Raw genomic sequence first — 13817 nt, 5'->3', positions numbered from 1 at the left:
TATCATTTTCTGTTTCTCTTTTGACAGTAGATGAGATAAACTATTTCCTATCTTCCAGAATCTGAACAATACCAGATGACAAGACCAGCTTCTTGGGAGAGGAAGGAAGCTATCCCCACCCTAACTCCCTACCCCATGACACCCGGAAAATAGTTTCTTTTTAAAGATTATGCTAAAAAAAAATTATTTTAAGAAGCACCAATTTTAATCACTATCTACCAAACTGACTTTACTATTTCCATATTCTTATTCTTATGAAAAAAGAACTCTTCAACTCAACGATTAAAAGAGTGACAGGGGCACCTGGCTGGCTCAGTTGGAAAAGCGTGCGATTCTTGATCTCAGGGACATGAGTTTGAGCCCCACGTTGGGAGTAGAGATCACTTAAAAATAAATAAAATCTTTAAAAATAATAATGAAAAATAAAAAATAAACAAAAGAGCAACAAAAACACAAGACCCTTCTAATAGAGTAAAACCTACTTGGTTCCGTTGCAAAGACTGTCCTAGGTGACTTCCTACCCACTTGTGTTTGGCATCCTCTTCTCCCTGAGATCCCTTTACCCTCACCTACTCTTTTTCCTCCAAGCATCACACCTGAGTCCCAGATACACAGACTCTTGTAGCTCATGAAGCTAGAAATCCTCTTAGTTGCTAACCCATGCTATCTTTCCCAGAAAATGCATAGGTTTCCATAATATACTTGGTTAAGAAAGTCTTTAAGACCCACACAACTCTTTAATTGTGGTTCTGAATCATGTAATAAGCATAAGGAAGATATTTTTGAATAAAGAGGGCTTTCCTTCTTTTCTCTAATTGCATCATTTAAGCAGCCACCTCCTCCACCTACGTGTAAGACCAACGCTGCATCTGTATTTCCTTAAAAGGGAATATTTACCTATTAGACAAAGTGCTGCTTTCCACGTGGTAAGGTTTTCTTTTTGCTGACCTTGAAGGGGAGCGATCCAAAAGCCTCTGGGTTTGAAATGTAGGGTGATTCAAACACTGTTCTGTCAGGTATCTGTCAGCTGGGTCCAACTTCAGTAAATTCTTAGGAAATAAAGTTAGGATTTAAAAGAACATTATAAAGTCAAATTTAAATTGTAATAAAAACCTTATTTATTTTCTTATAAAAGAAATGCATGGTCATTGCAGAATATCTAGCAAACACAGTTTGGTCCAAAAAATGTTTTTAAAAATCTATCTATCTAAATTACCAATTAATTTTACTATTGTCTTCTGGGAATAAGCCTTCTCAGCCCTTGTTTTGAATATCATACATACATATTTTTTAAATAAAATCTGGCTCATGTTATACATATAAGTTTTGGATCCTGCACTTTTCAATTACTAATAAAAAACATTCTTTAAAACATAATTTAAACATTTTTAGTATATTTTGCAAATATATATATTCACATGAAAGAATATACATTCATTTTTCTCCTGTCCCCCTCCTGGGAGGCAGCCCATGTTACTGGTTTCTTGTGCATCCTTTCCATAGACATCCTTTCCATATATCTATATGTTCCTTTTATTTTACCCAAATAGTAGCAGACACACAATGGCCTATACTTAGCTTTCTTTACAATGGACGTTAGATCTTAAGAGGTCATTCCATATCGGTTAAAAGCTTTAACTCTATGGATATACCTTAGGTTGTTTTTATCAATTTCCTAATGATAAACATTTTGGTTGCTTCTTTTATCTTATTATTATGAACAATACTGCAACAAATAACTTTACAATGTTTTTAAATGACTGAAGAAGTTTATGGTATGGATGGAATGTACCATCATTTATTTCGTCTCCTCCTATTGGACATTTAGATGGCTGCCGCTTTTTCACTATTATAATTAATGCTAAGATAAACACCTGAAATCCTTGCATTCATCCACGATCTCTTTCATAGGATACAGTCCTACAGATGGAATTAGTAACTATGCAAACTTTTAAGGATTATTTTCTATGTGTTGCCAAATCAACCCCTAGGGAGGTTGTCTAAAACGATACTCCTCAGCATGTGAGAATCTACCAATTTCCTGGCACCTGCATCAACAATAGGCATCATCCTTTTTTTCGTTTTTTTTATTTTAAGTACTTGTAAACTAGAGATTTAAAAAATGGTATCTAGAGCCACCTGGGTGGCTCAGTAGGTTAAGTGTCTGACTTTGGATCAGGTCATGATCTCACAGTTTGTGAGTTCAAGCCCCACGTCGAGCTCTGTGCTGACAGCTCAGAGCCTGGAGCCTACTTCAAATTCTGTGTCTCCATCAGCCCCCCCCCCCCCCGACTCTCTCTCTCTCTCTCAAAAATAAATTAACATTAAAAAAAATTTTTTTAAGTGGTATCTCATAGCTGTTTTAATTTACATCTGTGATTACTAATGAGGTTAAATATTTTTATGTTTTTTGGTTATGTATATTCCTTCTTTTCTTACTTTTCTATTTGTATATCTATCCTAATTTGTAAGTGTTCTTTATATATTACGGTAGCTAACCCTTTTATGTTGCACATAGATGTTTTAATAACTAAAATGCTTTCTTCTAATATTATTTATCTAACTAGTAATTGGACAAGCTTTTAAAAGGTGAATCATTATAAAAACTGATTTTTGTTGGCAAATTAAGCAATTACATAAAACATAAACCATAATACCTAACACAATTCAATAGAGTACACTGGAATTTGCTGTGATGACATTCTTACAGCAAATTTCAGCAGCAGCATTCTCCCTCAGATACGGGAAGAATGTTGAAATTCCAGCATTCCCAAATCCATCTCTAGGCTACTTTCATTGGTTTTTCCCACAGTTAATCTCTTTTGATTCACTGTTGAACAGTGAGAGCAAACTCAGATTTGCTTCCAGTAAGCCAAAATTCAATTTCAGACAACTGTCTTTAACCTAGCACCACAGAAAATTTGAATTCTGATCCTATCACACACTGAAACATTCACTTTGGGTCAAAAGATTCTAGTAACCCACACTACTGCTTACATGCAAGTGGATTGACATTCATGTTAACTCAGACACAATTCTACAATTATCTCAATTCCTTCTTCTTCTTCAGAAAATACAAAAACTGTGGAGGTATATAAAATGATTGTGGTCTCACTGGCAGTTAAAACAGTTAACATCGAAGTTGGCTCCTGAGCAGTATTTTCAATTAGAAGTACATATGACTTTTCACAAACCAAATATCTACTAGCACCAACATACTATTTTAAGATTATCAACTGTAGAAATTACTGCATATACACACAAAGAACAAATTTTATATTTATAAATACAGCTGTTAATTTTCAAATTACCCAAAAGGAAGAGGTCATCAATAAGAAAGTATAAAACTTACTGAGTAAATAGTTTCAAAACTCAGCATTTGGGGGTAAAAAAAACCCAACATTTTTAAAAACTAAAATAGAGTCCACATAAATTATTTTAGGTTAGATTAATTCTGGTAACTTGTATCTCCCCTAAAATGGCTAATAGGTATAAACAGATGCAGGATGAGATGGCCAAAATGAATACATCTGCTTTAGGGAACAGCATAGAGGATATAGGTCTTCATGAAAGGATAAATGATGTTATTTACTTGTCAAATTCACTTTAAAAATAGCTAAAAGACAAAAGGAATAATTGTATTTATATAATACTCAGTAACAAGGTGATATCATTCTTTGCTACAAGAACTCAGAATTATGGTTCTCAGGAGTGGGGAGGGGTAGGAGTATAGAGCCAGGGAGAGGGTCATGAAGAGGCTTCTGGGTGTTAATAATTTTCTATACCTCAATCTTGATGTGGTTACATGGATATATTTACATTATAAAAAAATAACCGAAATGTATACATAATTTGCATACCTTATGAATATACATTCCAATAAAAATATTTACTTAATGTTAAAGAAATCTGAGGCTAAACATATTAAATAAACAGGAATTGGGCTGTTTAACTTCCAAATTGGTACAAATACAGAAAGATTCAGGTTTCCTTTGTACTTTTATCTGCTATATTTTAACAGGTACCAGACGAATATTTGGTAATTACATTTGGTAACGATTTAACAAAGTTCAATTATTTTAAAAAAACAGACAAAAGCCAGACAACATGAAATTATATTTAATTCAGTTCTTCTACTTTATCCTATTTACATTTTTTTATTAAAAAAAATTTTTTTAAGGTTTATTTTTGAGAAGGAGAGACAGAGGCAGAGCATGAGTGGGGGAGGGGCAGAGAGAGAGGGAGACACAGAATCTGAAGCAGGCTCCGGGCTCCCAGCTGTCAGCACAGAGCCCAATGAAGGGCTCGAACTCAGGAGCCTCGAGATCATGACCTGAGCTGAAGTCAGACACTTAACGGACTGAGCCACCCAGGCGCCCCCTATTTACATTTTTTAAGTTACCAAATCATTAAGCCCTGATAAATAAATACTGATTGTGCCAAAGAACATATTGACAAAATCCGACTGATTTAAGAGACAATTTATGCCTAATTAACGTGAAAGAGACTTGAGGGCTATCTTTTTAATAGCATCTCTCAATCGGTGTTCAGAAGAACAGCAGTACTGTAGAGTTGTAGTTTTTTTTTTTTTTTTTTAAGTATTCAGCATTTAATTAAATTTGGGAAATGTTGAGCGAGACAGAAATGCTTCTTCACTATGAGATTTTTGAAAGCCTTTATAAGTTAATGAATGTTATCTCCACAAAAGGTTATGTGGTATGTGGCCTTTCCAAAAGCCATGCCCCCCACCCCACAGTCCCCACACCAGTCTGCACAGTGTTCCTTAGGAGAGAGATGAACATAATTTAAAGCAGAGCAAAGTTCTGAGAATGCTGCTCAGTAATTTTCAACTGTGGTAAGTATACCTTTAAAGACTATGCACAGTGTAATCTTTCTGATTTTGAACAGTTAAGTAAATGGGCATAAAATAAAAATGATCCATTAATGTTTTTTGAAGGTCTACTATCAAACAACCAGCACCTGCTTATGCACTGGCTGGCTGCAATGAAAGCTAGAGAAATAGGAGAAACTAGTTCTTGCTCAAGGGGCTGTCTACTGGGGAAGAAAACCTTGAACAAAAAACTGTGAGAATGCTTCCAGGAGTCCAGAGCAGGAAAACCTTCGGGACAGGGGCACAAGCATGAGAAGGTATGCTCAGGTGTGGTAGGAGCAGTGATCCTGCTGCGTCAAAAAGGGTCAGAAAGAGCCTCTCCGTCAGGGACAGAAGAGGCCAAATTTGAAAAAGGGCAGAACTACGTTCACTGACAAAATAATCTTATGAGAGGCCTTAAAGATCACGTTAAAAAAGTCAGAACTTCTTTTCTTTCAACATTCATTTTAAAATTTGTTTTGAAACTTTATGCCTGAGCAGCTCTTCAATGCTGAATAAATTTTTACATTATTTATCATTTATATTTAAACTGTTTTTATTCTATGGGCACCTGGGTAGCTTAGTCAGTTAAGTGTCCGACTTCAGCTCAGGTCACGATCCCTCGGTTCGTGAGTTCGAGCCCTGCATCGGGCTCTGTGCTGACAGCTCAGAGCCTGGAGCTTTCTTCAGATTCTGTGTTTCCCTCTCTCTCTGCCCCTCCCCTGCTTGTGCTCTGTTTCTCTCTCTCTCTCTCTCTCTCTCTCCTTTCTCTCTCAAAAATAAATAAACATAAAAAAAATTAAATTGTTTTTATTCTACCCATTTTAGGCATACGATTGAGGTATCTCATGGTCCTGTCTAGATGGAAAGTTACAATACCGGGTACTGCTGCTATTTTAAATAAACTGCATGTTTTTAACATAACATAGTCCCCCATGATTCACTATTATGCACTATTAACAAAATGTATGGTATTTCACAAAAGCAGGCTTCGGTCACGTGCAGACACAAAAAAACCCCCACAAACCAAAAGACATTTTATAGAGACATCAACTTGTCCCACCTTCATTAAGTCAAGTAAGACGCTATTTAAAATTCCAAGGTATCTTCTCTCCAATGTCTGAGGATGGTTAACAGCTGGAAACTGTAAGAATGACACAAGAGGAGAGTTAGCACAGGGAAGGGAATGTGTGTGCATGTGCTGTGAGCACCGGCAAAGGCAGCAAAAGAACAGGAGTTTCTGCCCTAGTGCCAAAGTCAAGTTTATTTTATCTATTAGTTTTGTGTCTATGTATTTGAGGTATGGGTTAATAGGACCAGGTGCTAAATAATGGGAAAATTCGCAGGTGAAAGACGGTATTAAATCTAGTCAATGAAGCATGTAAAATAAACCTAACGATAAAATTTTGAGACTGTATTTATACAGTTTATACAGTACTGTTTATACAATTTAGTTACAATATAGCTTATACAGAATTTGCTTACATAGACAATTCTTAAGCCTTTTTTACAACATCATTTACTCCTGAAAATTAGAGAAGTTAAAAAAAAAAAAAAAGAAAAAGAGGAAAAGGCAGAGAGGCCAGGGCCTGAAAGGCCACAGAAATAAAAATAGTGAATTGGGACCCACGTTCTATCATTGCTTTTAAAATACTCTTTTAATGACCTGTTTTCAATTCCTTCCTTTATATAAGTTGGAACAGAAAGCAAAGAGGCTCCTAAGTTAACAAATGAATTTTTAAATAAAATGAGGGAAGAAGTCACATTTATTTAGGTGCTCTGTCCTCTCTGCCACCTCACATTCTGCAATATCCAACTGGATGAGAAAGTATTAGAGCCCAATACCATGTACTCTCTTGCAATGGGAAGGCTACTTTGCTTTCAATACATATTTCCTTTATACCAACATAAGAACATTTCAAAGTACTGGAATCTGTAAACATGTTAAAATAAGTGGATGGAAAGGACTAGTTATGGAGGAAAACTCAAACAAGGCACTTAAGTAGTGATTATGACATTATCTGCATACTGTGCTAGGTACAGCAGGAGATACAGCATATGGGTCAGACCTAAACCTCGCACTTAAGCAACCCACAGTCTGGCTGGAACAGCACTCAGCACTGAAATGTGCAGCCAAAAATTCTATTTGAAGCTCAGAGAAAGGAGAGACCAAGGTGGTTTGCAGCTGAAGGAAAAAATGAATCCACAGATAATATTTGAAGTAATTTTTGAAAGATAAGAAAAATGGGAGGACAGAGAAAAGTAGGACAGCACCCCAGATAGAAGAAGTGGAAGGAATAACATGAACTTAACACAGACACACAGGCAATAACCTATAAGTGATTACGGAGGGAAGTGATGCTATACAAGGCATTTTAGCAATTCTTATTTTAGAGATGAAGAAGGTGACACTCACAAAGTTCAAATAACTGGTTCAAGGCAAGTTACGTAATTAAAAAGCAGAACTAATATTTGCACCCAGGGCTGTAATCCAAACCCACACTCTTTCTGAACCTAGGCACCTCTCTCAAGAGAGGTACAGAGGTTCTTGTGGATGTTGTTGGAACATTGAATATCAGCCCAAAGAGAGACACACCTGTCACGCTGTGATAAACAACTAGGTACTGCTACATTTTAGTTAATATTTTGCTTATGAGGTCTATCTTATGCTACCAGATATCCCTTTTTTTCTCCAGAAGTAACATTTCACTGGTAAGAAAATTATTGCAGAGTCAAAAGGTATCAAAAATATTATGATAAAAAAATGACCAAACTCCTAAGTTTAAAAAATTACTTTTTGTGCTTTTGAATGAAATCTATTCTCATGTGATAATTCCACAAATAGCCAAAACCCAACCATAGAAGTTTAAATTATATCCCAATGAGTAGCCAGTCTCCCTCCCTCCCTCCCTTCCTTCCTATTTGAGTACCTCTTTCCTGACCACTTACTATGTACCAGGCACTGGTATGCGCATTTTACATATAACATTTCATCTTCACAACAGCTCCATCGGATAGTACTTCTTTTATCAGCATTTTATACATGAAGAACACAGGCACAAGAAACTTGCCGAAGTCATTCATGTAGTAAATATGGAGTAGGGCTTTGATCCCCAGCAGTCTAACTCCAAGAGTCTATGCCCTAGACTATGGGACATCAATTGCTAACTTTTTCAAAATAAAGCATACCATTAGAGCAATATCTTGCCGGCTTTCCCATCTCTACACAACTGAATCAAAATGCCAGTAACAGCAGACTGGTCACTGGTGAGTTTGTTTCAAGGAAGTGACAGGTCACACGCCCTACATGCTTAGCTACCTGTCACAGATATTCTCCAACAAAATGACATTTCCCTCAAATTGCTAAACCTCCAAAAAGATTAAGCTAATTTAGCTAAAACACCACAAACACTTTCAGACTAAATTGTAAAAATATTAAGGTTTATTTAAAAATGTCACGGAAGCAGCAATTTCTCTGCAGGTTATTTATAAGCAGTGTTGTCATGTGCTATCTAGCATTTTACAGATACTATTTAGTGAGGAGGTCTGTGAACAAAAAGGACCACACACAAATGAGGAAAAGATATCCTTCGTTTGGCCTATCTAATCCAAATGCTCTTCATTCTTCAGTATCCATTACAAATTTCAAATCTTCCATACATCTTTCTCTAGTGAATCCAGACAACTATGATTTCTAACTTGCCAGAATGTTTAATACTCTCATGGTCTCAACTATCTTGAAAGATGTATCAGGAAACAGTACAATGCAGTAAGAATGAGGTACTTTATTACATACCATGCTTTATTATAAGTTATGCTGCTTTCCGATTATTTCATGCACAAACATCTTAATTCTTCAGCTAGTCTGTAAGTTATTAAGGCCAGGTACTATGACACATCTGTTTACACGCTCTTTGGAAAATCCAGCAAGGAGCCTCTTTAACCAGGCAAAGACCAGGCAGCCAGCAGGCCAAGCTTGATGTTCCAGAAGTTAATGTTAAAATCCCGAGGTCAAATATTCAATCGTTCAATACCATTCAACCTTGTAGGCACTATGGTAGATGTGTGGTGAATATGATGGTGGATGGGAGAGTTCGTTTCCTCGAGGAGTTCATCAGGTCAGTGAAGATACATTTTTTTTTTTTTTTTGAAAACAGCTATTTAAAAGCAACTGCAACAAATGCTACAAAGGTGACACGACCACAGTGCTACCGCAGTACAGAATGGGGAGTCACCCACTCCCTGGGGGAGTCTAGAAAGGCTTCCCGTAGGGAGAACACTTGACCTCAGTCTCAGGGAGGGAGGAGGAAGAGCTGTGTAGGAAGTAGAGCAAGTACTGGGAGCATCACAGAAATAAAAATACAGCACTGTAGAAGCAACACGTCAAGGAATTGGTGAGAAGTTCAATATGGCTGACAAGTAGGGAGCAGTGGTGGAAATGAGTTGGAGACAAGGCTGGAGGGCTAAGAGCAAGGGGTTCTTAATGCTACCCTAAGGAGTGTAAATGAAAGCAATCCTGTAGAGGCTTCTTAACACCAAGGAGAGAGAACTGAATGTGTAGCTTGAGGGAAGATTCTTCCAAAGGCAACGTAAAAAGACTGAAGGGAAGACGGAAAGCCAGAGAGACGCATTTAGGAATGGTTGTCAACAGTGCAGGTAACAGATGCTAAGGGCAAAAGAAGCATTAGAGATGGAGAGAAGGGAAATACAGTTGAGCTTGAGATGTGATGACACAAACTGGCTCAATCGATTGATCAAATATTCACTCAGTCCCTAACAAGATGTGCTGGGCTCTGCTATAGGTGCTGGAAATATGGGGATAAAATAGGTAATTTCTGCCACTGGGGAGCTTATACTCCAGTAGTTGAGAACTAGCCAGATAATAATTAACAAGTAAACAACACGACTACATCCTAGGAAGATAAGTGCTAGGAGGGAAAACAGCAGGATTGTGTGCTATGGGAGACACTAGGAAGAGGGAGGGGCAGTACGTTGGGGGCATGAGAGAAGGGACATTCTTGGAGCTGAGATTTACAAAGTGAGAAGGGACCACACAACAGAAGCACCTTCCCAGATGGAGCCACAAATCCCAAATTCACGAAGCTGGAAAAATCTTAAAATGTTTACAGAAGTCAAAGAGAAAGAAAGACAAGCGTGGTAAGGATTTGAAGAGAGAGGAGAACTGAGAAAGGTATGAGCTGAGGTCAGGGATCTAGAAGGGCACGGATCAAGCGACGGAGATGGACTATAGGAAAGAGTTGGGATGTATCCTCAATAAAACAGCAATTTGTGAATTATGACTTTTTTTCTGAATAGATTTCACTTTCTACTGGACTGAGGATAAGTCTTATTTATTATTTCCAGCATCTAGTATAACGAATGTTCAATAACTGTTGAAGTATTTGCATCCTCAATTAACGGTTATAATTTGGCTCATTTTCACCTCACAAAAGCAAAAATAAAAGGAGAAAAGAGAAAATTGCCTCAGAGAACTCAGACATTTGAGAGACAGAGAGAGAAGAGAAAGCAGAAAGGAGACGAGGAAGTGTATATGCTCTGTTCATTCATTTCTTCCACAATGAGCCTCACAGGAGCGGGTACGATGTCGGGCGCTCGTGTGCGAGGAGGGGTGCTCTTCAAAGTGAAACGAACCAAGGTCCAGAAAGTCAAAGGACAAAAGGAAGCGCTGTGCAAATATCAAGGAAACATGGTTTGAGAATCATGCATTTGAGAGAAAGAAAGGAAGTGGTGGCAAGCTTATTTTATAGTTGTCACAATGGTCACCAACTGGCATGTCAGCCCTGAGTAGCTGAAAACTTACAAAGGAGCTTTTGGGGTGGATAGAAGAGAGAAGCAGCCTCTAACACACTACTCTAATAAGGTGCCTCTGCAAGTTGGCGGTCTCTCATCTGGGGAAAGTTTATACTTGAAGACCCTTTTTAGCATATTCTCCACAAACAAGCTTTGTAAAAAGTTAGCAAGTCTAGAAAAGGCTGCCCAAGACAATAGACTAGTTTGAAAAGAAGATGTGATGTTTCACTGTCAACAGACAAGAAATACTTGCTAGAACACAACCTTTAAATCTGTGCAATGCAGGTACTCATAGTCTTCCTCAAATCATTACAAATTTGTTTGCATAAATAAGAATCATTTATACATTTGTATATCTTTGGGGGATGCTTAATACTGTAGACAAACATTCTGAGATAACCAAAGTTTAGAATATAATAATGCATATGCTAGAAGAGGTTTTAAAAATTTGGAGCTTATAAATTAGGAAAAACATTAGCAACTTCCACTTTCAGACTACTTTAAAAAATTCACAAATATTATATAAGTTTCAAAAATATTATAATGGGGATTATAAACATTGTAATGGGAAAGGGAATAGTATTCAGTGGATGGCTTAGCATTCCATTGTGTAATGAACAATGATTTAAATACTGCTATATTGATTCCATCTGGAGTTTTAGTAAAGCCTCTTACCCGGAGCCCATGGAATCGAGGATTACTGTAGAAGAGCTTCATCTGCTCAGATGGAAGTGGTCCTAGCACCTTCTGAATAGTAAAAAGTTGGTCGATTTCACTTTCTCCAGGAAATAAAGGCTGTCCATCACTGAGCTCCCCAAGAATACAGCCCACTGACCACATATCTACGGACTTTCCATAAGGAGCTCTGAAAAGCAATTGGAGAGATTATTTTGGAAAATGAAGAAATATGTTTTAATAATTTCCAAATTATTATGAAAAGATTCATGACTTAAAGCACATTTGTGTCTTTTAAGGAATTAAAAGTGAGGCTGACAAAAGGACTTACGGATATCCAAGTAAAGACTCACAGCACAAGTAAATAAATCTATGCTAATAAAACCATCAGTTTAATAACAATTTAGTTAGTATACACGAAGTTGAAATCTATTCACATCTGGGCATATTTTGAACATGAATGGCTTAATAAACTCTAATACAGTGCACATGTCTGATGAGTTAATACTTCACTTGGAAAATGAAATGCTCCCAAGAAATGTATTTAATAGGTAATTATCCTGTAGCTCTCGAAATGTTACAAAGTTAACACCTCATCCATCTTTTGAGTTCAGTCTATTAAAATGTACTACTGACTTACAGGTCTTCTGGAACAACAAACACAGAATAACCTCTGATTGCACAGAGTCACGATTTCAAATACCTAAGAGTGTGCTATGCTCTAGTGTATTATTTACCTGAAACTATTTGTACCCTATGTATAGGGGGCTTTATGTGATAACTGTTTGTCTCAAAGCATTTTTGCCCCCATTTCCTTAGGGATTTACACCTCTCCTCTAGGATCTGAGTTTACCAAAGGGTTTTAGGAGTGTTACTGTTATTAAAAAATGGAGGCTATCCGTGAAAATCTAACTTTCCCAAAACAATTTTACATGTATCTATAGCCAATATCTACAGCCTTAAATCAAATTATATGTGGCAAATTAAGAAACCATATTTTCTTTAGTTTCAAACACAAATAATCCAAGTTTTAAGAAGGCAAAGCCAAAATAAAGGATCTGAAAAAAAAATGGATGAAATTCTAGAATGCTATAATGATATGGCAGTAATACAAAACTTTTAACAAATACTCTAAATGAAAGCAATGTTAACCCCACACAGACTATGTTGCTAGGACAATAAATCATTATAACTGTAAGTTGGTATTTTATTTATCTCATGTCCTTCCCACAAAAACCTAAGGACCATATTAGGAAACTTCACCTAGATTTTTTGGGTAGCTTGTGGGGGAGGGAAGGATACTGACGTTTCTTTAAAAGTGCTAGATGAAGAAACCTATGGACAATCTCTACATACCCAAATTGTGCTATTTTTCTTCTGTCAACGAATTTGAGTAATTTATGCAGCTGGAACTATTTTGAATGTCAAGGACAAAGTTTGAGGAGGTACAAAAATATAAATTCTTAATGTTACCCAAAAATCAACGGATTTCAATGGGACTTTGACACAAATAATATGGTTCTTCAACTAGTACCTGACAATCATTTAATTAGCAATATATAATTTGGCTCAAATTAGTTGGGAGTCCCCATCTACTTTTGGTAGCTCCCACACATCTCTAAACATAACTGCAGTTTTCTGACAGGTATTATTAGGCAACAAATACTCTCTGAAGGTCTGCCCTAAGGCTGTCCTCAGAATGAACTCCTTGGGGCCATCTTATAGACAAAACTGTATTACAAAAAGTCCTCTAGCATACTTAAATCCTCAGATGGTGTTCTAAGAACAATCTACTTCATACTCATTTCTTTGGCAAATCTGTCCAGTAAATTCAAATTTCAATCCCTCCCAAAAGAAAATGGACTATGCATCCCAATGAGTCCAGACAGAGGTACACAGAAAAAGGAACAAAGACAAACATAAAAGAAAATCACTCCTAAAACCAAGTTTAAAAATTAGCACAGAAATCCTAGGGGTGCCTGAGTGGTTCAGTTGATTAAGTGTCTGACTCTTGATTTTGGCTTAGGTCATGATCTCATGGTTCATGAGATCAAGCCCCACATTGGGCTCCACGCTCAGCGAAGAGCCTGCTTAAGATTCTCTTTCCCTCTCCTTCTGCTTCTGCCCCTCTCTTGCTCTCTCTCTCTCTCTCTCTCTCTCTCTCTCCAAAAAAATAAATAAAAGATATTCTAAAATCTACCCACACAAAGAGAGATAATAAAGTGACTAACCATCATTTGTTTCCCAAGATAAAGCAAGCTTTTGATTTCAAAAAAAAGAGTAAAGCTTTCCATAACTGATATCAATAATTCTTATAGGCTCTATGTCAGCAATGGATCAAGAATCACAACCAGATGGTTGATAGACAGTAGGAAATCAATTGTGAACATAAAAATAAACCTTCAGTAACTTAAACATATAGCATCATGATCGTCAACAAAAGAAACATAGAAATTTATAT

The 13817-nt window shown here is 36.8% G+C and overlaps 1 protein-coding gene across 7 annotated transcripts in view; it reads right to left on the bottom strand.

The window, feature by feature from the left end:
• Positions 1-13817, bottom strand: part of CDKL5 (cyclin dependent kinase like 5) — a 213489-nt gene that overhangs the window by 54345 nt on the left and 145327 nt on the right. For all 7 annotated transcript variants that reach the window (XM_019823616.2, XM_045051234.1, XM_019823617.3 and 4 more), the window contains 3 exons: positions 11357-11546; positions 5934-6014; positions 898-1049 (listed from right to left, as the gene is read on the bottom strand). In XM_019823616.2, the coding sequence (XP_019679175.1) occupies positions 898-1049; positions 5934-6014; positions 11357-11546 (423 nt within the window). The remainder of the gene's footprint in view (positions 1-897; positions 1050-5933; positions 6015-11356; positions 11547-13817) is intronic.

The sequence above is a fragment of the Felis catus genome, chromosome X (assembly GCF_018350175.1).
Source record: "Felis catus isolate Fca126 chromosome X, F.catus_Fca126_mat1.0, whole genome shotgun sequence".
In the NCBI taxonomy this organism is placed as follows: domain Eukaryota; kingdom Metazoa; phylum Chordata; class Mammalia; order Carnivora; family Felidae; genus Felis; species Felis catus.
The sequence above is the reverse complement of the archived record's forward strand: the minus strand, read 5'-3'. Positions and strand labels throughout refer to the sequence as shown.